At 46.1% G+C, this 24,046-nt stretch overlaps 1 protein-coding gene across 1 annotated transcript in view; it reads left to right on the top strand.

The window, feature by feature from the left end:
* Window positions 1-24,046, top strand: part of diaph2 (diaphanous-related formin 2) — an 874,190-nt gene that overhangs the window by 311,625 nt on the left and 538,519 nt on the right. Inside the window, exons 14-17 of the mRNA XM_084332019.1 lie at window positions 1,517-1,633; window positions 11,706-11,824; window positions 12,729-12,793; window positions 13,745-13,849. Coding sequence (XP_084188145.1) covers window positions 1,517-1,633; window positions 11,706-11,824; window positions 12,729-12,793; window positions 13,745-13,849 — 406 coding nt within the window. The remainder of the gene's footprint in view (window positions 1-1,516; window positions 1,634-11,705; window positions 11,825-12,728; window positions 12,794-13,744; window positions 13,850-24,046) is intronic.

Here is a 24,046-nt window from a genome sequence, read left to right as displayed (position 1 = left end):
TTTTTGCAAGTTTAATAACATATGTGTTCTCCTCTGTGGACAAGCAGCCAGTTCCAATCCTGGTAGTGAATTTCAGCTTCTCCCCCCCCCCCCCCCCCCCCCCCGGTGAATGATCCTCTCCTCATCCTTCTAGCCTTAATATATTCAGACCAATGGACGTTTCAGGTGATTAATTTCCTCTACCTTGACGGGTTCAGAGTGACAGGTAAACCAGAGGGAGCCTTCTTTATTGCCAATTCCCTTCTCAAGTTAGCTGTTTACACTGTCCTAGTTCCCTGGAGAGAGGGCCGATGAGAGGAATCATTGCTCTGTTTGCCGGTGCACAATGACGCCTGTCAGAATACTTGATTGAGGAGAGACACACAAAAAATATATATACCGGTATGTGAAATTATTAGCGCTGTCCTCGACTAAAGAAATTGGTAGTCGATCGTCGCAGGATTTTGTTGAGTAATATAATAGTTGATTTAATTAACCCACCAAAATCATACAGGTCATACAGTTGTTTAATAGGATCTGTTTGTTCTCAAGGTGCTTGTCATAGGAGTTGCTATGATGATTTTCAGCAGACTGACGGTCTCAGTAAAAGCCTCTTCTAGGTTGTTCTCATGGATGGATGTTAACGGTTACCCACGGTAACCTTTGCAAGCTGTTTGAGTTATATCGATATCCAGTGGCTTGGTGTGGACCCAGACGTTTGATTAAAATGTTCTCCTCCAAATTCAGGGTTTCAAACTTATGTGCTTGAGTAAATACTCCACCTTGTTCATTTTCACGTAACATCACTAGCTAGGTAGTTTACAGTAGCTGCCGTTAGCAATGAAAAGCTCCTTTGGCGAATGTAATCCGACGCCAGCCAATCAACTTTGAAATATGAAATGACGTCCACTTGGGGCTAGGAGCTTCGAGCCCCACTTGCCATCGAATTGATACAACCCTGAATATGCACACTTGAATTTTCCCACACACAGTACACCCTGCATTAGAGAAGGGCTAGCCCCATTCGTGCTATCTTAGACCTAACGGTCGGGAGAATGACACAATCTGAAACAGCAAGGCAGAGAGATGACATGAACTAAAATACTAATAAAATGTATATGCAATTTAGTAAGATGCTATAACCATACATAATACATTTAAGCAAATAATAGGCAAATCTTTAAGAATGAATAACATTTGTCTGTAGTTCTTTTTGGTGACACTAGGTGGGGCTGCCCCTAATGACCATTCGACACTGCTTATATACACACATTAGTACATACATTAGCTTTGCATATTTACCCCATAGCTTTTTCATATACTCCACATATTCACATGCTATACTGTATATTTACCATATACCATTTGCATAGTGCAATGCACTTTACTACTATGTTTCACTCTGGGGTTATAACTTAATTTCTTTGTACATTGAACTTGTCGTATCTTCTTGAAACTGCATGTTGAAATACCACGTGCAGTGAAGAAAGTTCCACACTGTCCGCCCAATGTCATCTGCCTTAACTTTCTCTCTCACCGATATGAATGAGGTGTACCACCTCCTGTCCAACATGGTGAAAGACACTGGATCTGAAGCCTACTTCCTGTCAATCCTTCAGCACCTATTACTCATCAGGAATGACTACTACATCAGGTGAGCCACACTCTCTCTCTCTCTCTCTCTCTCTCTCTCTCTCTCTCTCTCTCTCTCTCTCTCTCTCTCTCTCTCTCTCTCTCTTCATAACCCACTGAGGAAGACTGATGGCTGCTTGATGAGCGACCTTGCCTAAGGGCCTATATAACCTGTTTGATTGAAACCCCAGATGCAGCTGAAGGAGGCCTGAACTGTGTTTTTTTGCCCCACATTCACATGAAGCAACATCTCTGCAATACGCCTGCATTTTTCCCAGCCTGTCATCCTCAAGGATGCTGTCAGGGCTGAGCCACCGCTGAAATGGCCCAACTAACCAAAGCACGTCGTTGACCTTCTGGGTTCAAGCATGCGACAACATCGCATATGTGACCGGGTTCTCTTATTACAGCTAGTTTTAATATGCACCAATATACCCCCCCTACATGCTTTTACATCCAAAATAAGCAACGCATGGGTCCCTGCACCGTTAACTGGGATAGGTCTGACGGCATTTAATCTATTAAAGATTCATATTGACCGCGTGCCATCGGAAGACCGCATGCTGGGCGGACAAGCAGAGAATCATCAACGTATAGGGGCATTTATTCTGTAGTTAGGAACCATTAAGTGAATATTCAGATGCCGGCCCGGCTCTCCGTCTTGCCCGGGATAGTGTAAATCCGTCAATCACAGAAGAGGAAAGGCTGATGGTCCTGTAAAAGGAATGACATTGATCAATTCACCGCCGTGTCAAACCTTTTTACAGAAATAAAATATTTAGAAAAAAAGATGGGGAGATGAGGGGAGAGGAAGAGGGGAAGAGGGGAAGATGGATTCACCACAGACAAGTTGCTGCTGCTCCCTTGGACTTATGAATAATGTATTCCTCATCTAGTCAGGGGAAGGGAGAAATAGAAAAGGCATTAACCAGCTAGTACAGCAGAGTCCACCTCAGCACTACTGCCAGACCCCCAACCACACACACACATGCACACACACACACACACACACACACACACACACACACACACACACACACACACACACACACACACACACACACACACACACACACACACACACACACACACACACACACACACACACACACACGTGCGCACACGTACACACACACACACACACACACACACACACACACACACACACACACACACACACACACACACACACACACACTACAGTTTGAGGCCAAAAGTAAAAAGGGATCACTGCAAATGCACATTAAGAATTAATGGTATTTTAAAAGATATGCTTTTAAAAATACATTGCCATGGCTCCATCACCTCCCCACATACACATACACACAAACAAACAAACAAACAAACAAACCAACACAGAGATCGTGACCGAAACATCTGACTTATATCCCATAAATCATAGCTGTGTGAGTGTAGAGATGATGCAAGGTACTACAACACCGCCCTCCCCCGACCCCCCCTCCCCTGTGCCCTTTCCCTTTGAACATGGGTCTTTTATGTTATGGATGAGATCAGGTGGCTGTGAAATAGCGTGTCTACAATCTTAGATTAAAGTGATGCTCTTAAGAACACTTTGGTCTTTGATGACCACCTCGGCAGGGCGCCTGGGGAGGTGACTTAGGCCAGGAGTTGGGTGGCAGCGTTGCACGCTGTCAGTTCAAATCAGTGGCTTTGTGGCACACATGTCCATAGGTGTATTAGATGGCTTTCTGATCAAAGGCTTTACATAAAGCACACATGCCTCCTCCAATATCCCATCAGATGGTAGGTTGATTCAAAGCTATACATTTTGACATGTTGTCGAGTGCCTGGCACCCTGATTCAACTCTTTTAAACGTCTCTTGCAAATGACATGCTGGTCAGCAGGTATAACTGTTATGCCTAATAGATACTCTTTACACTGCTGGTCTGGGTTCAAACGCCCTAGCAGACCTGGTGTAGAATGAATTGAGATCACTTTCCACAGATGTTCTATGTCTGCCTATTACCTATTGTGATCCTCTTTACACTGTGGAGGAATGAGTGGATCTGCTGTTACTACTGTATGCATCTTGTAAACAATGGCCCGACTTCCACGTGCACCTTACGTGCTGAATCAAATCGAATCAAATGTATTTGTATAGCCTGGGATCACATGGGATAGCCCCCATGGGCTGTAGACGTCTTCTTGTACAAGTCGAGAAGAAACATCACAAAAGATCAAAAACAGAAACCACCATACAATGCAAATATGCAACACTCCCAGACCTTCCCCAATGCAGATAAGGAATGACTCACTAAAAACCTAGCAATATGGACAAAAAGCACCACAGGCAGTGTGGAGGAGATAAACCTCAGATGGGCTGTTCAAAGGGGATCCCCCAACTTGGATGTCGGTGATAATATAGTGTTGCAATGGATGATGGATGGATGGATAATAGAACAGGCGAATAATTGGTATAAATGTATATTGTGGCAGATATCATCCCTTGTTCCATGGCTACGTGGAGGAAGGGAGATACTACTGCCACAGGCAGATGGGAGTCAATTAGGGAGCTGATTAGGACTGATAGAACACACCTGTGCACCATGTGATCACCCATATCCGACACACACACACACACACACCTACACACGCACGCACACACACACACACACACACACACACACACACACACACACACACACACACACACACACACACACACACACACACACACCAGACACACATAACATAAAACCCTAGGAAAGACATAGTAAGGTTGAGTGGAGGTGAGGAAGGAGCAGAGTGCAGAGAGAGAGCGAGATACAGAGTTTGTGAGGTGAGAGGTAGTTGTAAGGAGAGGAGAAAGCGAGAAGGTGTTCGTGGTACTGGACCCCAGACTGGCTGAGAAACCCCCTTGTGCAACTGACCCTGGACCGGAAGACAAACCCTCAGTATTGAACATTCCCTTTTTGTACGAGAGCCTGATACGTGTTTTGACCTTGGACTGGTATCCGACTACTCTAATTGCCCATCGGACTACTACTACTACTACTACTACTACTACTACTAAAATCTAACCCCGACTAACCTTAATGTCATGCACTTGTCCTAATAAACTAACCTACACTGTAACACGCAACACTTTGATGAACATTGTTACTCAGCTGATAGAGTTATACCCTTCTTGCTGTCTTGTCGCACAGAACTTGTAAGTCGCTTTGGATAAAAGCGTCAGCTAAATGACTAAATGTAAAAAAATGTAAATGTACTACTACTACTACTACTACTACTACTACTACTACTACTACTACTGTTACTACTACTGTTACTACTACTACTACTACTACTACTACTACTACTACTACTACTACTACTACTACTACTGTTACTGCTACTACTACTACTACTACTACTACTACTACTACTACTACTACTACTACTACTACTACTACTACTACTACTACTACTGTTACTGCTACTACTACTACTACTGTTACTGCTGCTACTACTACTACTACTACTACTACTACTACTACTACTACTACTACTACTACTACTACTGTTACTGCTACTACTACTACTACTACTACTACTACTACTACTACTACTACTGCTACTACTACTACTACTACTACTACTACTACTACTACTACTACTACTACTACTACTACTACTACTACTACTACTCTACTACTACTACTACTACTACTACTACTACTACTACTACTACTACTACTACTACTACTACTACAGTTGAATTAGTTTGTTTTGAACCGTGCCAAGCCTTAACACCACCAGGCTTGTCACAATATATACATGCAATGAAACACACATATATATACATATATACAATGTAACAATAGTATCTAAGGTACATAAGAACATTTAAAAAAAATACATTATAAATAGAGGACAACACCAACAAAAAAAGGAAGCATAGGGAAACTGAGGGAGATGTAGAGTGGATCCATCGCACCTGTGGTAGTCAGAACTGGTCTAAGGAAGAATAGCCACTGCTGTCGACACATCAATGCCAGCCACATCAAGGACGGTGCAGGGAGGATCACACCACCTTGACCATCACACCACCTTGACCAGAGATACAGGGAGACAGGGACAGGGGTGAGAGAGCTCCCGCATTCACAATGGGCAGACATAGGATCAATTAATACTTGTAATAAGCATGATATTATATGCATACATAGTAGCTATATAATCAAGGTATAAGACAATTATAAAATTAAAGTAATACATATAACTACTGTAAGAACAAAGAGGCATATGCCAACTTGAGGGTGACGTTGTTATGGTTTGTAACCGACCCCAAACGCAACGGCACAGAGAGAGTTGTTTCAGAGTTAGCCAAAAAGAAGGGCGTCTTTATTCTCAGAGTCACAAGATTGAATTAGGTGGAGAACAGAACAAACGGGGAATCTGGCATGTGAAGAATGTTTGCGGCTCTGCAGATTCTCCCAGAAGGTGATGGTGAGGAGTTTGCTTGCGACGTCTGAGCCGCTCTGCAGATCCCCCCAGCATACACTCCGGGTGGAAACGGAGGGAGAGAGAGAAATCATAGTTAGCTCAGCGCACAACAGAAAACAGAGAGGTGACTGATCCAAACAAATATCCAAGTGACTTGATCTTCGGTGTGATACACACAGTTAGCAGAGTCCAGAGAAAAAACAATACGGTAATCCAAGGTGTAAATCCAACAACAAAAATAGGTGAGAACAGTATAACAAAAACGGGATCTCTTCGGTGTTTCACAAACACACAAAAAACGAGTGATCCAAAAATAACTGTTTCCAAAAACTCACCAGAGCGCAACGCGTAAAGCGGGCAGATAAACGAGGCGTAGCTTCGTACGGGGAATCAGGTTCTCCAACAGGGATACTTCACGAGAGTCCTGGGGAGCAACAGACAGCGACGGGAAAGAAATGCAGATGCAGGGAATATTCAAAACGATCCAACCTCGATATTAGGGGGAACAGAGTATATAAAGCCCTCTGGGGCGCTGATTATAACACACATCAGGTGCGTGATGGTAATTGATACTTGACTTAGAAGTGTGCGTTCGGCCACGGACCAATCATCACAGAATCCTCACAGAACCTTAAAGGAACGGAGCGTGGCGGGGAATGCAATTACTCAACAAAGTACCTTAAAGGAACGGAGCGTGTGGCCGGGAACGGACCAATCATCACAGTACTTTAAGAAGCCTGTGGTGGGGAAAGAACCAATCCTCACAGACGTAGGGTGGATTCATCACACCTGTGAAGTCAGAACCGGTCTGAGGATGAATTGCCACTGCAGTCGGTGCTGTTAGCCACATCAAGGACAGCGCATGTAAGGTGGCAGGAGGGGGCAGGGGGGCAGGAGAACCACTCAGAAGGTGGTTGAAGTAGAGCAGGCATGGTTAGACGTTGTGGGTCGGACAGAAGACGGCATGAAGCGGATCCATGGTGCCAGTGCGTATATCGACACACTAACACTCAGAGAGACAGGGACAGGGGTTAGAAAATCTGGGAGCAGGGCGGTTAGGTGGCCGAGCGGAGATTGCGTTCGTCACCAGCCCCGGAGCTGAGCTGGATTTGCCTGTTCGAATCCAGCTCACAGCTCCGGGGTTGTCACCAGCTTGGCTGGCCGTCTGCACTGATACAATTGGCTGTATCAGAGGGTGGGAGAAGCTGGCGGGGTGGGTCCGGGTCGTTGTAAACAGCGACTCCTACAGTTCGGTCGGGGCGCCTGCTAAGCGCGGATTGGACGTGAGGGGGATAGTGTGGTCCTCCCACACGCTACGCCCTCTCAATGAGAATCCGCGCTGCCAGGTGAAAAGAAGCGGTGATTGGCTGGACGTGTGTCGGAGGAAGCACGTGGTAGCCTCCACTCTCCCAGATGATCTGACTGTGGGGGGTAAGTGCGCAGCGACCAGGAAGGGACTGGGAATTGGCATACGACTAACATTGGGATGGGAGAAAATCGGAGGAAAAATGGAGGGGGAAAAAGACCAAAAAAAATAAAAATAAAAATCTGGGAGCAAATAAACAGACATCCTAACTGAACTAACCAGATTAGACTAAGGGTCTATCCCCGACCAAGTGCGATCAGGGTAGGCTGAACGAGAGAGATGATTATAATTTTTTTTTATTTATCCTAGGAATCGATAGGAGCCCCGCATTTTCTGAAAGAAGAGCATGAGCGGGCGAGTATCGTATAATGAGATTGGATAGATAGAGCAGTGCGAGCCCATTTAGAATTTTGTAAGTGAGGAGTAGCACTTTAAAGTCAGATCTGGCCTGATCTGCTGGTACCAGGTCAGCTCCAGGTTTTATACAGAACATACTGATACCAGGTCAGCTCCTTGTTTCATACAGAACAGATACTGGTACCAGGTCAGCTCCTCAGTGGTGATGTGGGTCAGGGTTCTTTTAACCCTCCTTCTCTCTAACTTGGCATCTTTAACACAGCTATCAAACCCGGGTTAGCTTCGCCACTAACCCAGTACGAATGCTCTGTGTTAAGAAAGTCACCTCTCCAAAATAGCGCCATCAGCTGTCAGTCCTCCCCTCCCCCTGGGGGGGGGGGGGGGGGGGGGGGGGGGCGTGTCTCATTTCTGATAATTAATCTGCCAGGCCTAAGCCTTAACGAATGGGAGCACATCAAACCCACCCGGCAAATATAGAGCAGATCTCCTCTTTTGGAGCGTGGCGATATGGGGATTACACTGGTTATGTGGAGCAGGGCTGGATCAAGTGGCTGGAGCTGCTGTGCCTTTGGTTTGGAGGGAGCGGAGGAGCCAGACCGGAGAATGTGGGGAGGAGAGGTGGGGGGGTGATGCCGGGGACATACGCTGGCTTCTGGAGCCCGGCCCTGCCCACTGTGGAGGGGCCTGACAGTTCTGGGTCACTCCCCTCCTTCCTCCCTGGTTATCTCTGCTCCGCTGCGATCTGCTCCGCTCGGCGGTGGCGGAGGATGGGCGAGACGCGGAGAAAATAGGGCGGCTTATTGAGATAATAATGCGGTGTACATCGGTGACAGTTGTAAGCTGGGTGCTTAAGCCATGCAGGGCGACGTGCGCGCCCTCTCTCTACCAGCCCCGCTCCCTTCGCTGTGAGTGGGCGAAGCTACCGGCTAAAGCTAAACATTTGGCATCTCACGCCTTCAAACGATTGCATTTATAATGCCGATTTTGATTTGTTGTGACTTGTTTTCATCTCTGTTAATAATATGATATGGTGGCTGACCACACACACGTGAAGTAACAGCATCGTATTGTACAGCCTTTGACAAATGTTGGATTTCAGGGTCATCAGCCAGTAATCACCTTGTCACCTGTGGTTCCGTGAAGTTTCTGTGTTGTGTTTATCTCTTACTCATCGTACTGACTGACCTCTCTCTCTCCCCGGTGATACATTCGTCTCAAAATAATTAACGACACACTGGAAACATGATACCCTTCCTTGATGGTGATGTTTATTATTTCCATAAACAAACAGTTCTGAAAGGTCTTTGAATGTCTATTGAATTCATTATCTCTACCGTCTCTTCTGCTATTAGTCCCATGGTGGTTGAGGCCTAGTCGTTAACCAAAAGCCTTCCCTGTTAGCCAAAGCTCGCTACCTCGAGGCCTAGGAGAGGGGGGGGGAGGCCCCTCCCACCACCCTCTAGCTAGTGCTCTGTCTCTCTGTCCACGTCTATATGTCTCAGCTTCGTTTCCTAGTCTGAGTCAAACCGGAAGAGCTCCCAGCTATAAAGTATAGTCCTTAACAACGGCTGATAGCCCATAGCAACCGTACAATGCATCTACGTCTCCTGTCACCTATGACCCAAATCTTCCCCTACCAGTGGCCTGCCTAGCAACTAGGCTTGGGCGGTATAATTTTTTTCATACCGTCACACCTTGCTGACATAATACCGGGTATGACATAATACCCCGGGTATGGGTATTATGACGGTATGACTTAAATTTGTAGGGGGGGGTAAATTAACAATATACTCGTTATCACCATACATAACGCTTATATTGAAACACGTTGACATTAGGGCCGTTCTTTCAACCTAAAACTGCACTTTCTCCAACCTCAAACCTAAATTCCTTAGCGACCCGTGTTACCAACTTAAACAAATCAGTTCGCACATTCGAGACACACAGATGTGAAACGAGTCATACGGAACAAATAACATAACGGAGGCTGAAATTAGAGCAATTAGACAGTAGTACACAACTACACATACAGATGCATAAAATGTATTCTGCATTGATTAAGTGATAATCAAAACCCAGCTTAAGCCATTAAACCCATGTTGTGAATCGCGAAGCCAATACGCGCACACACAGTCAAACTGGAATGGTTTACCAAACATACACTCCCAGCATTCATATCTTATATGAATATCTTATATCCCATCATATCTTATATCCCAGCAACATAACATAACTTACTTACCCAAACAACGTGTCCCGAGTCCACTCATGCACGAATCCATTTCAAAATGTTAGAAAAGCGCTCCGTTTCCCGATTCCTCAATCATCCAATGTCTGGAAGTTAGTGGACCCATGGTCCATCCATTCAACCTTAATAAACGGACGGCCACCGGTCCATAACCGCATTCTATAGAAGAATAAGTCTTTATTTGTCGTGCAGATTAATACACACGCGAGATGGAATACCCACAGGAACACGCGCGTGGCTCTGCTGAGCTCTGACTGAGAGAGGGAAAGACAGACTGCTCTGCCCTCTGCTGGCGCGTGCTGTGCACTACAACCATTGGCGCACAGTATGTGACGTCACGGTATTGAAATTCATACCGACGGGATTTCGAAATACCCTGGTATACCGTAATACCGTCATACCGCCCAAGCCTACTAGCAACCCACCCTATCTCATCACTATAGCAACGGCTTCTCTGTTGATATTAACTCCCCTCTCTAGCTGACCAGCTATCTCGGTGGATGCGGCCGACAACCTCGGTGCGGCTGGCTGCTACTCCCCCCTCTCTAGCACCCTGCATGCTCTGTTTATGGAGAGTCTAACACTACGCCTCCCCTGTCTGCTCCCCAGCCCTGTCGTGTTAATCATAAAGCCTGAGTGTCAGAGTAGATGTCTGCTGTCATTTACAGATATTTACATTATATACACATATGAAAAACAAGTGCTATTCTTTCAAACATTAAACAGTAGTTTGAGTTGAGGTCCAATAAATATACTTGTTTCCCCTACATTTTCTGTTAATAAGGCATTCATTGTTGCACACACACACACACACACACACACACACACACACACTCCATGCTCCCATTCAGAGCCAGCATAAGAGCACTCTTTGAACATGATTATATTCCCCCTCTGCAGATATTGAGCTATAGACAGTAGCTCCTTCCATCGTTACTACACAGCCCCATGCGCTCCAGGGTAGAGGAGGAAGAAGGAAATGGGACAGCTCATTTCTGACGGGGGGGGGGGGGGGGGGGGGAAGTTGGTGCATATCTGCTTCTACTATCCAAGGTCATACTTAGACCCATAATTATTTTCCACTTCAGAACTCAGTTTAGGTTGACATTGTATTTGCTAAATGTCACTAGCAATTAAAGTTGATAATGTACCGGGGGAAAGGTCACGCGGCAACCTGTGAGCCGGAGCGGGAGTCCCACGGCTGGGTCCGCCGGTGCCCGGTGCAGCCGCGGACCAGGCACTCCGTCACACTCCTAACCAGGCGGCATGGTTTTCCCCACCATTGTGCTTTGAATCACCCACATTATACTGATTAGATTTGCATGTCAGCTTTTATAGCCGCCCTTAATTGGCAACAATGATTGCAAATTAGGCAAGAGGGCAAAACGCGCGTCGCGGCCTCTCCGTCTGTCACCTTGAGACGGACGGAGTCACGGCGACTTGAGTTTCACGCGGCCATTAAATCTGCCGATTTCACGATCAGGGAAAAAAGCAAGTGATCTAATTTAATGGTGTTTCTTTTTTTTCTTTTTTTTCCTCTCTCCATCCGCAACCTTTTCGATGTGGCATTTTGCGACCTCTAGGTCAAATAAGAGCATAATTTGAGGATAATTAGCCTCGTACAGTTCCTGTCACTCACATCCCGCTGTAATTCCTCCACGTCCCCCGACCCTCAGGCCTCAGTACTACAAGGTCCTGGAGGAGTGCGTTTCCCAGGTGGTCCTCCATCGCAGCGGGATGGACCCGGACTTCGGCTACAGCAAGCGGCTGGACGTGGACTTCACACACCTCGTCGGTACGGTGGCTTTTTGAATTACCATCACTTTAACCTTTTTATCAACAGGGAGACGTCTGGAAGGTGTAGCACACGATGCAAAGCGTTTATATTCGTGTAGTACGGCTCATAAATCAGCCTCCAGAAATCTTGTGGTTATATATATATCAATTTCCTGTGCTGTCGTGCGGCAGGAGTCACTTTGTGTTGATTTCCTGCCGTCATTCTCATTATTGTCCTATTTCCCCCTGAGATTTTCTTTTCCCAGAAAACACCTGCAGTGGCTTGACATATAAGATAGGGTGGTCTAATTATTCATGGATAATGCAGTGTCTGTAAGGTGAGACCGTGTCCCGTATCATGTCCCGTCCAGAGCACCGGATGATCTCATTTCAGATTCTTCAGTGGGGACATTTGTCAGTAACGTTGCCGGTATCAGAGGTTTGCCCCCAATTACTAATGCAGTCATTCATTCCCTTCAGACAGAGGACAGAAATACACAACACCATTCCCCCTCTCCCCCCCCCCCCCCCCCCTCCCTGCCATTATGTCACTTACAGTTTTGTGACTTGCCAACAAATGCTCATTAAAAGTTATCTGAGCCTGTCGATAAACAACAGGTAAATGGTTAGATGTGTTAAGAGTGCTCTCACTGTGCTGCACTTTAATGAGTTGGAAGGAGGGGAAGATGTTTCAAGCTTGTTTTAGTTAAATTTACATTAACGACCTGCATGATGCAGAGTATATATATATATATATATATATCCCTTATACTGTATTCTGAGGATATGTGAGCACTGCCTTTTCCCCTTGTCGTCCTCATTTCCTTTCTCTCACATTTTTAATTAGGAATTCTACATGAGGGAAGTCATTTGGGTGCCTTATCTCGAGAACTCACGTGCCGTGGCTATCTTTGTCTTTGCAGATCAGTGCGTGGATAAGTCCAAGGTGGAGGAGAGCGAGCAGAAGGCGGCGGAGTTCTCCAAAAAGGTGAGGCATTAATCACTCTCCCAGTCCCCACCGGTTGGCCAACTCCCATCAGGAAAAGTTGTGTTCCCTCCCAGGAGCTCCCAGACTAGCCATTGATTTCCATGGTCTGATCGATACCTGGCTGCTGTGCTACATGATCCGTATCAGCATTACAAGGATCAATGCCGATGTTCCGACGTGCACTTGTTTGCGCACGGTTGAGAAGTTGAAATATGTACTGGCAACTTTTGATCAGAGTCCCCGATGCAAGCTGGCCCTTAAAGGCTTTATTTCCCCCTTGCTTATTTATTTAAACGATACATTTTCAGGGGGATGGGTATCTTTGCCTGTGGATGTGTTTTGAGAGCTCATCTTTTCCCCCTTGCACTTTAAATTAAGAAATGTATTTTGAAGCGATGCATCCCTCGAGCTCCCCTTGATACAGAACCATAGCCCACTGTCAGGTCCCCTGCGAGTCATCCTCTGACAGCAGTGACGTCCCCACGCCGCTCTCGGCCGCACCTCTGCCACCGCACCTCTGCCACCGCCCCTCTGCCACCGCCCCTGACTCAGTGTCCAGAGAGTACGAGTGGAACGGGGACTGTGTGTAACCCACCCCAGCACCCACCTTACACGCCCCACTGGGCCAGTGAAAACATTGCCTTGACATGGTTTGCTTTCTACAAAGGTTAGGCTCATCAACACGCATGAAAGCCAGAGCTGAAACAAAGGGACAACAGGAGTATTGGGCCACGACGTCTATGAATAGCAATCGGCCGGAGTGTGCGAGACGGTGTGCATTGGTGTCTGCTGGCGGAGACACCCTGCTGCTGCTCACCAACTTGTTTGTGTGTCTGTCTGTGCGTGCGCTTGTGTGTCTCTCTGTGTGTGTGTGTGTGTGTGTGTGTGTGTGTGTGTGTGCGTGTGCGTGTGCGTGCATGTGCGTGTCTGTGTGTGTGTCCCATGTTACAGTTTGATGAAGAGTTCAGCGCACGGCAGGAGGCCCAGGCCGACTCTCAGAAGAAAGAAGATAAAATCAAAGAGCTGGAGGTGCAGATCCAGAGCCTGCAGTCCCAGGTAACTGTGTGCACAGATACTGAACATCCACCGCTACACACAGATCCAGAGCCTGCAGTCCCAGGTAACTGTGTGCACAGATACTGAACATCCACCGCTACACACAGATCCAGAGCCTGTAGTCCCAGGTAACTGTGTGCACAGATACTGAACAGATACTGAACATCCACCGCTGCACACAGGCCTCCAACATGGAGGGTTGGTGTTGGACACAACACCAGCAAGTCATAGTAGTGCTGCCTCGGCGTGAACTCAGTCCTGTGTTAACCCTTTCACTGCCGCACTACCAAACGGTTAACCCTTTCACTGTGACGATACACATGATGCTAACCCTCTCACTGCCACACGACATCGGGTTAACCCTTTCACTGCCACACTACCAAACGGTTAACCCTTTCACTGTGACAATACACGTGCTGTTAACCCTTTCACTGCCACACAACATCGGGTTAACCCTTTCACTGCCACACGACATAAGGTTAATTATTTACTATCACGTCGGTAGTGTGATGGTAAAGGGTTAACCGTCTGTAGTGTGGCAGTGCGATGGTTAAGCAGCTAGTAGCATAGTAGATAGTAGTAAATACAATAGGAAGGTTATTTTATTTATTTATTTTTAATTCAGATATTGATTGAAAAAGAGTGGACAATGGACTATTGTCCTGACTGTGGGAAGTTCCTGGAACCACCATGAAGCCGGGACGAGAAGAGCCTGCTTTGTTTCAATGTCCCCCGGGGAGGAAAAGAGAGGAAGGGTTCAGTGGCATCAGCATAGCAGTGGTATGAGAAGGCATGGACACGTGATAATGTTACCCAAATATTTGGTGTAGAGAGAGAATAAGATGCATCAGGGGTGTGGGTCTGATAGGGTGCCTATCCATGCTACTTGATAGCAGTGGTCATGGTAGGATGACAGCTGTGCCAGCACAGAACCTCTCAACTCCCATTCCTGCAAGGGATGTGAGGATGATCTAACGATTAACTGGTTCAAAGGCTGCTGTCGGGTCCAGGATAATCAAGACAGAGGAGATGCCTTTTGCTCTTGCTTAGTGATGGGCCTCTGTGACTGCTATGAGGGCTATCTCTGATCTCTGTGGAGTGACCAGTATTGAAGCTTGACTGATTTTGGTCCAGAAGGTCGTTATCTAATAGATAATCAGAGAGCTGGTTGGATATGGCACATTCACGTGATTCAGAGAGTTAGCATAAGATAGTTATCTATGGCGGTTGGGTTCATGGTTGTTGTTTTTTGACTCTGTGACTGGCTTATTTTAGAGAGGTGGGAACCACCCCAGAGTTGACGGTTGCGGTCAGAAATGGGAGGATGTTTGGTGCAATGGTCTGGAGGAGTCGGCAGGGTATCGGGTCCAGCTGGCATAATACTGTAGTGGGATGGTTGAAATTCAACATCACCAGTGTCAGAACTCGAGCGTCTGTAAGGGGAGAGGAGGATGTCAAAGTGAAAGATGAGGTTCTTGTTCCAACCTTTGGCGTGGGTGGGGTTTGGGAGAAATAGCTGTATAAGTAAGGATCAACTGTCTGTAGAGTGATCTCTCAGGTTGTCCTTCATTTGAGAACTCAGTTGTTTTCGCTCATCGGTCTTTGTTCGAGGAGCCGCTGGCAACCGTTACGCTGCTGCTAATGCAGAATTTATGAACTTATATGCCCGGCTCTAATTTCTAATGTCAAACACCTGTGGTTCATTTGGGAGAGGGGCTGAACGACAGCAATCGAGACCACAATCAAACACTAGTATAGTGCTCAATGTACATTTTAGTCTACTGTAAATGGAACAATAATGCAATATTACTCATGGATGTGACGTCTGGGGCTGCATCATCTCATGTAGAGGTGAGGCTTCTCTAAGTGGGTATTTCAGTCATGCCAGAACATTTCACTTAATAAAGGGTCAATCTCCTTTTTAAGACCTACGTTTTTATATGGTTGAATTTGTGTAATTCTATCATCACAAAAGTGGATTGCATTTAGTTTCTTGGCCTTCACTTTACCCGCTGACATTATCCAATATAAGCACAGCAAATTACTACAATTTCCCCCTTAACCCAATTTGAAACACCTAAGAGCTTCCCTGAGACAAAAGGGCAGTTTTCCTCCCTGCTTACAGAAATTAAATACAAACCACAGTTGAAATAGGCCACATCTATACCAAGAGACTGTTTTCTCCAAACTGAATATCAGTAACACTCACTGATGCACCACTCCCCATTTCTTACATCGCACCAGCACATGGCTTTGAGCATCACTAGGACTTCTCTCAACACGGGAGTCACCGTAATTTCAGTCTCTGGCAGCTCTAGTGATAATTTATTCGGAGGTCCATCCCACATTACATGCATCATTACATTTACATTTACATTTAGTCATTTAGCTGAACGCTTTTATCCAAAGCGACTTACAAGTTCTGTACGACAAGTCATCAGGAAGGGCACAACTCTATCAGCTGAGTAACAATGTTCATCAAAGTGTTGAGTGCTACAGTGTAGGTTAGTATATTAGGACAAGTGCATGACAGTAAGGTTAGTTAGGGTTAGATTATTTTTATTTAATTTTTTATTCAGATAATGGTTGAAGAAGTGCGTCTTTAGTCGACGGCGAAGATTGGATGGGTTTCGGCTGTCCTAACTGGGGTGGGTAGTTAATTCCACCATTGTGGGGCAAGGACTGAGAATAGGCGACTTCTCTTTGCTGACCCTCCCGAAGCTTGGATAGGAGTAGGTCTGAGTGAGCAGGAAGCTCTGGTCGTCTTCCTGACTCAAGTCACATGGATTTTTCCCACTCACAGCTTCACTCAATTTGAGCTTTAGTCGCCCCCCTCCCACTGCATGTGTCCAAGTGCTGTGTCTGCAGTCGTTACTGTTCCCTCTGCCAAGCTCCTTCATCACTCACTCTGCAGTCGTTACTGTTCCCTCTGCCGAGCTCCTTCATCACTCACTCTGCAGTCGTTACTGTTCCCTCTGCCGAGCTCCTTCATCACTCACTCTGCAGTCGTTACTGTTCCCTCTGCCAAGCTCCTTCATCACTCACTCTGCAGTCGTTACTGTTCCCTCTGCCAAGCTCCTTCATCACTCACTCTGCAGTCGTTACTGTTCCCTCTGCCGAGCTCCTTCATCACTCACTCTGCAGTCGTTACTGTTCCCTCTGCCGAGCTCCTTCATCACTCACTCTGCAGTCGTTACTGTTCCCTCTGCCAAGCTCCTTCATCACTCACTCTGCAGTCGTTACTGTTCCCTCTGCCAAGCTCCTTCATCACTCACTCTGCAGTCGTTACTGTTCCCTCTGCCGAGCTCCTTCATCACTCACTCTGCAGTCGTTACTGTTCCCTCTGCCGAGCTCCTTCATCACTCACTCTGCAGTCGTTACTGTTCCCTCTGCCAAGCTCCTTCATCACTCACTCTGCAGTCGTTACTGTTCCCTCTGCCGAGCTCCTTCATCACTCACTCTGCAGTCGTTACTGTTCCCTCTGCCAAGCTCCTTCATCACTCACTCTGCAGTCGTTACTGTTCCCTCTGCCGAGCTCCTTCATCACTCACTCTGCAGTCGTTACTGTTCCCTCTGCCAAGCTCCTTCATCACTCACTCTGCAGTCGTTACTGTTCCCTCTGCCAAGCTCCTTCATCACTCACTCTGCAGTCGTTACTGTTCCCTCGGCCGAGCTCCTTCATCACTCACTCTGCAGTCGTTACTGTTCCCTCGGCCGAGCTCCTTCATCACTCACTCTGCAGTCGTTACTGTTCCCTCTGCCAAGCTCCTTCATCACTCACTCTGCAGTCGTTACTGTTCCCTCTGCCAAGCTCCTTCATCACTCACTCTGCAGTCGTTACTGTTCCCTCTGCCAAGCTCCTTCATCACTCACTCTGCAGTCGTTACTGTTCCCTCTGCCAAGCTCCTTCATCACTCACTCTGCAGTCGTTACTGTTCCCTCTGCCAAGCTCCTTCATCACTCACTCTGCAGTCGTTACTGTTCCCTCTGCCAAGCTCCTTCATCACTCACTCTGCAGTCGTTACTGTTCCCTCTGCCAAGCTCCTTCATCACTCACTCTGCAGTCGTTACTGTTCCCTCTGCCAAGCTCCTTCATCACTCACTCTGCAGTCGTTACTGTTCCCTCTGCCAAGCTCCTTCATCACTCACTCTGCAGTCGTTACTGTTCCCTCTGCCAAGCTCCTTCATCACTCACTCTGCAGTCGTTACTGTTCCCTCTGCCAAGCTCCTTCATCACTCACTCTGCAGTCGTTACTGTTCCCTCTGCCAAGCTCCTTCATCACTCACTCTGCAGTCGTTACTGTTCCCTCTGCCAAGCTCCTTCATCACTCACTCTGCAGCAACCAATGGTCTTCTTCTCTCCACCCCTCCCTCCACCAGTCTTTACCCGCCACCAACCTGCTCTTCCTTCTCTCTGAAATTAATGCATCAATCCCATGTTAGCCTTTGCGTAGCCGCTTTCCCTTGGTGCAGCTTTTCATGTCGTGTTTCCAAGTATTTTCCTCCCATGTATCTGTCTTTTGAAGGCTGGGTGTTTGTGGTGCATCAACAGGTTGGGGTAGAAGCCCTGGAGTCAGCTCCTCTCTTACTCCATTCCTCTGGATGTACCTTCAAAGGCCCGGTGCTGCCGGAGAGAGCTTTGCATCAACAGACATTAGCCTCAGCAGGGATACATGTACAGCACCTGGCACCAGCTAGCATGGATATAGTTTTGAGCACGTATCCCATGGGCGTGTTGTCATAGCTGACAGGGAATGCAAACATGTTGTCACACTCAGAACGGATTCACTCGTGGTCAAATTGCTGCTTTTATTGCACATAAAGTGGTTTCCTAAAGGGGTGTCCTATTGCTTCTGTGCTCTGGGTAATTTAGAGACAAAAATACCTGTGGTATTAGAGGCTCCACAGCCTCCTCAGGCTCAGGAGAGGTGCTCGTTCTTTTTCAATTTTCACCGCGCCTCACATACTTGTCCATTTTAATTTAATTACAGCACAGATGTTCATTTTTAGCCTTTCATGTGTTGGGCGGGGAGGGGGGTTGCAAATGTTCAGGAATGACACCATTAATTTCACTCCTCTGTGATACGCTCTCTAAATAACTTGACGGAATGCTGATAATAATTTAGAGTAATTTCCTTCAAGGCAGCAGTTGTTCACACAGACTCTGGAATTGTTTCCTCCGGCAACCAAAACATAATATAGTACCTTGTCAACCCTTTTTGGAGGTTTTCAAACTGCAACTGCGGGAAGGCTAGTCTGAGGCACTGCATTATGCAGTCTAATCCACCTTCGACACAGTACTGTCAGATGATCCGCTGCACAGAAGCTCAGAGTCCATCTGAAGACACATTCGAGTTACAAGCTACATCTGCCATGTTGCTGTTCGTCAGATACTTTAAAAAAAAAACACACTTCTGAGCCTCTTCACCTTGTCTGTGAACCACCACGCTTAATGAGAGCCCGTCTCTGGGAACTTTGGCATCGTAACAAGCAGTCCGTTTGATGTGTCTGTTTGATTGTACCCCTGGTACAATCGTGATGTAAACATCGACAGAAGCCAGTAAAATCACAACAGATGGAAATTGTCCACCCACCCCCGAACCATCGCTAACCCACCTCGTCAAGAAAGAGAGTTGTTCATTGAATTGGCTCTGGGTGTGATGAATAATGTAGCAGTGCGGTGCAAGGCCACGTTGGAGCACCCTGTGCCCCCCCCCCCCCCCCTTACGCTTTCTACTGTATGTAGCTCGAAAAAAGGCGATATGTGTCATACCCACTGGCGCTCCCTTGGGTTTGACCTGTAAAATGGAGCTGTTTCACAGTAGCCTTTAACAGAAGCCTCTCCTCAGAACAGAGGGTCAAATAAAAGTAATATTTCTCTTAAATATTGCACTTTATGACCACTCTCTAAAATCCCTGCAAAATGGAAGTTCTTATTCAGTCCATTGAAAGTTTCCATCTCTTTTTCCATTATACAAGTTAAATATTTAATTCTCTACAGTCTACACACAGTAAGCAAAGAGGGTGTTCTTGTAGGATGACTCCGTAGAAATGGGTACTGTATGTTCATATATATTATCCCCTTCGACAAGGTCACAGAGTGAAAGATCAAAGCGGAAAATGGGCACATTTCTAAAAAAGAAAGACAGCATGATGAAATCAATGCCTGTTGTACATCTTAGAGCGTAAAGGGTGGGGGACGTGTTTTACTGTGACATAAAAAAAGAACATAACATTGGGGGAAAGTGAATAAAGCGTTTGATGGTGTGCCATGCCGTCAACGGTGTGATACGGTGCCTGCTGCCTTTCATGTGGCAGTCAAGGCTCTGCAGTGATCTGATTTCCAAGACATAAATAACATCTTGTTGTTTGAGGAAATGCTATCAGCATGGTTGGGAAGGATATATATATATATTTTTTTTTAAATGTGATCCTTTATTACTTGTATAAAGTTTTAATAACATAATAATTTGTAATCAATCGTTACTGCAGCTCGGTAAGGGCTGGGAGGTATACAGAATATGAAGGTATACTGTCATGGATCCATGCAAAGGTATGAGCTTTTACTATACCATCGTCCATATATTTTCAAGTTAATCAAAAAAAGATTATTTGCAGCACACAAATAAAATAGGCAATTTTTAATGAAGTAGGACCATGACAATTGTATTACAAGAAAAATACGTAAATTAATATGTCATATCACAATGTAATTTGCACTAGAAAACTATACCGTCACATACTGTTATACCATCAAAACTAAGACAAATATCATGATTCATGATGTGATATGTTATTTATTTATATCGCCCAGCCTTAAACTTTGTTACTTTGTTGGTTGAGTCTGTACAGAACTGGCCTTTCAGAATTGTCTATTGTTAGCAAAGCCGGATGAGGATGCAGTATGATGTTTTGTTTAGTGTTTTCCTCCCCTCATAATCTACAGTAATACGATTACTGTTTTTTTTTTTTTTTTATCTGTGACTGTAACATATTCCACCATTCCACGTTCCATGCATGTGCCTGTCGGGCATCCCATCCCTTATTCAGACAGAGTAGAAATATGCAATTGTGCCATCATCATCATCATCATCATCATCATCATCATCATCATCATCATCATCATCATCATCATCGTCATTCCCTGTGTCAGGGACATCCTCTGTTCATACCTCATCCCCACCTCTCTTCTTCTGTGTCTGGTGCTGTGTCTGTTAACAATGTACTAGTGTTCCTACTTTGTTGTCTCTCTAACCCACCTCCACGTGTGCCTCTCTGTGTCTTTCTTCCTGTTTCCGCTTTTGTCTATCGTGTGTGTGTGTGTGTCCACGTTGTGCGTCCTGTGTTTGTGTGTGTGTGTGTGTGTGTGTGTGCGTGTGCGTGTGCATGTGTGTGTGTGTGTGTCCACGGTGTGCGTCCTGTGTTTGTGTGTGTGTGTGTCCACGGTGTGCGTCCTGTGTGTGTGTGTGTGTGTGTGTGTGTGTGTGTGTGTGTGTGTGTGTGTGTGTGTGTTGTATGTCAGTTAACTAGTGAGAAAGACAAGGTCAAAGAGGCTCAGAGACTCATCAGGGAATCTGAAGCCAAGGTGGGTGTTCTCTCTGCAAATGCCCCTCCCTTTTTTTAATAATTATTATTATTATAATTTTTTACATTTAATCAAACTTGCTTGGCATGTGGATCAACATCTTGAATCAACACCTCAGATTCTCAAATCGATGAATTCACTTAACAATCAAAACAAGTAATTACTAATTTAATAGGAGCATGGTTTGAGATAGTTATTTAGTTTATTTAACAAAATCGTCTCTGAATGAGCCAGTGTGGTGTGAGAATAGATGAAATAATTATAATAATGCATTACATTATATTAGATAAATCTAACCATTGGGGTGGTATGGAAACGTGTCTCCTTTGGTATTCCGTCAGACCCATTTCCTTTGCATTTTTAATGTGATTTTCAGAGGTAAACAGCTGCTGATTGAATTCTTGTATCAGAGATGAGATCGGGGGCCTCAGCTTTAATCGTATAACAGTCCCAGTTAATTACCTGCCAGTCTGACCTCTCTGGCGACTCCATGCGACTGGGTAATCCTCGGTGGGCGGGCTGGGTTTCATATTAACAGGGTCTGACTTACACAACCCGGGCCTCCAGATGTGGTCGGCAAGGATGAAATACAACCACACCAGACCCTGTTCACTCTCTCTCGCCTCTCTCTGACCCACGCCTGCCAGTAATAGGAGCCTGGTGGTGCCCAGCGAACACATCACTGATCTTCAAATATGCCAGATAGAAGAGACAGTCACCACCCAGATAACAGCCATGGAAAAAACCAAAGCAATTAGAAACAAAGTCATCTACTCTTTCTGAGGGGAAATATATATATATATTTTTTTTGGTTTGATGTTGAGATGGGAGACCAGTTTTAATTTTTTTATTTATTTCTTTACCACTTGCTCTAGTTTTTATGTTAAACCTTGAGAGGATAAGGATAGTGGCAATAATGTTTTGATTCCCTGGGGCCTCCAGAACTCTAGGCTGATTAGCATTCAGTAGACACTGCTTCAGGGCCCGGCGTATGGCAGAAAGAGAGATGAGAGAGAGAGCGAGAGAGAGATAGAGAGAGAGAGAGATAGAAAGAGAGAGAGGGAGTGAGGGTGAGGGAGTGGGAGAGAGATTGAAAGAAAGACAGACAGCGATGAGACCCCTCAATGTGGAAACTACAGTACTCTAACATAGCGGCTAATTTGCTTCCATTCTCTTGTATTAATCTTAGAAGAGGAAACGGGCCACGGCGGGGCTGGTGATTGACAGACACATAATCACTGGATGTGGGCTCTCGTTAAGGGGCTGTGGGTAGAAAGCCGCTACACCTTTTTAATTTCCTCACTAATAAACAATCCACTGATGGCATCGTGCAATGAAACACTACGCGAGGCCTTTAAAAATGAGACCAATTATGTATTATGCACGCAATCAAGTAAGTGGGGGGCAGTGTCGGGTGGCGGGGGGTGGCGCAGGTTGGGGGGTGGGGGGCATGGAGGGGAATTGGTTTTGGAAATGAGAAAACTTGACGTTCAAAAAAAGTACTTTTGTGGAGTCTTGGGCAGAAAGAGTACACACAGCTAATGGAAATCCAAAGGTCAAATTGTATCTGTGCCGCGGCTGCCTGTAATTGTTGTATATGCCTACATTTTGTCTCCAAACATCTCCCTGCTGACGTTATCAATTTATAATTACCTGTTTATGCCGTAGAGCCGTGGTGATAGGGCAGCCGTGTCAAGGGACTGCAAGGCTCTGTCTTATCGGTAATGGGTTTAATTTCACTCCTGTCTACCACCTAATCGCCTGCCATTGTGAGGAGCCGTTGTGAAGACTCGATGGGGCGGAAGTAACATTTCTTATCTCGGGGAGGAACAGCGCGGCTCGATCCACAGGTTCTCACCGATCGGCTTGACTCGCCGTGTGCCGGTGCGGCAGCCGGGATGGTAGAGAGCGCGGAGGACCTCACCTTATCAATCCACCGCTCCCCAACGCGCCGCTCGCAGCATACTGGGTTACTTTAGCATTCAAATTCCATTAGTCTGCTCCGCTCATTAGCGTTGGGAGGTTCAGGTGGCCACATTTCTCTCATCCACTTTTAATCAATTGGTAAATTGCGTAATCAATTTCCCCCGCTAATCCGACTCCTAGCGGTTGAGGTCCCGCTTTATTGCTGGTTTTGGTTCAAATTTATTGCACAGAGGATCGTACATCCCAGGTGCGAAGGAAGGCGTCGACAGCAGCGATTTTTCTCCATGAATGGAAAATAGATATCCTCATACCAGATGCACAGTGAGAGAGCCATAGGAAGAGGCACCACCAAACGCCCCCCGCCCACCACCGCCCTCCCATCTCATTCCCTTGGGCTTCAGTTTGACCTCAAAGGTTCCATCGATGTGGGGTGTAATGGCTTTTAGAAGCCCCCCTCCACTCTATTATAGACTTCCAGCAGAAAAGAACATATGCTCCAAAAGTTCAGCCCATTCACACGTCCCCCATTTACCCGTGTTACCAGCTCCAGCTATGTCTGGCATTATCCTCTCTCTCTCTCTCTCTCTCTCTCTCTCTCTCTCTCTCTCTCTCTCTCTCTCTCTCTCTCTCTCTCTCTATCTCTCTCTCTCTCTCTCTATCGATAGCTCTCTCTATCTCTCTATCTC

The sequence above is a fragment of the Notolepis coatsorum genome, assembly GCF_963971535.1.
Source record: "Notolepis coatsorum genome assembly, chromosome: 16".
NCBI lineage: Eukaryota > Metazoa > Chordata > Actinopteri > Aulopiformes > Paralepididae > Notolepis > Notolepis coatsorum.
Note: the sequence above shows the minus strand (reverse complement) of the source record. Positions and strands in the feature narration are given on the sequence as shown.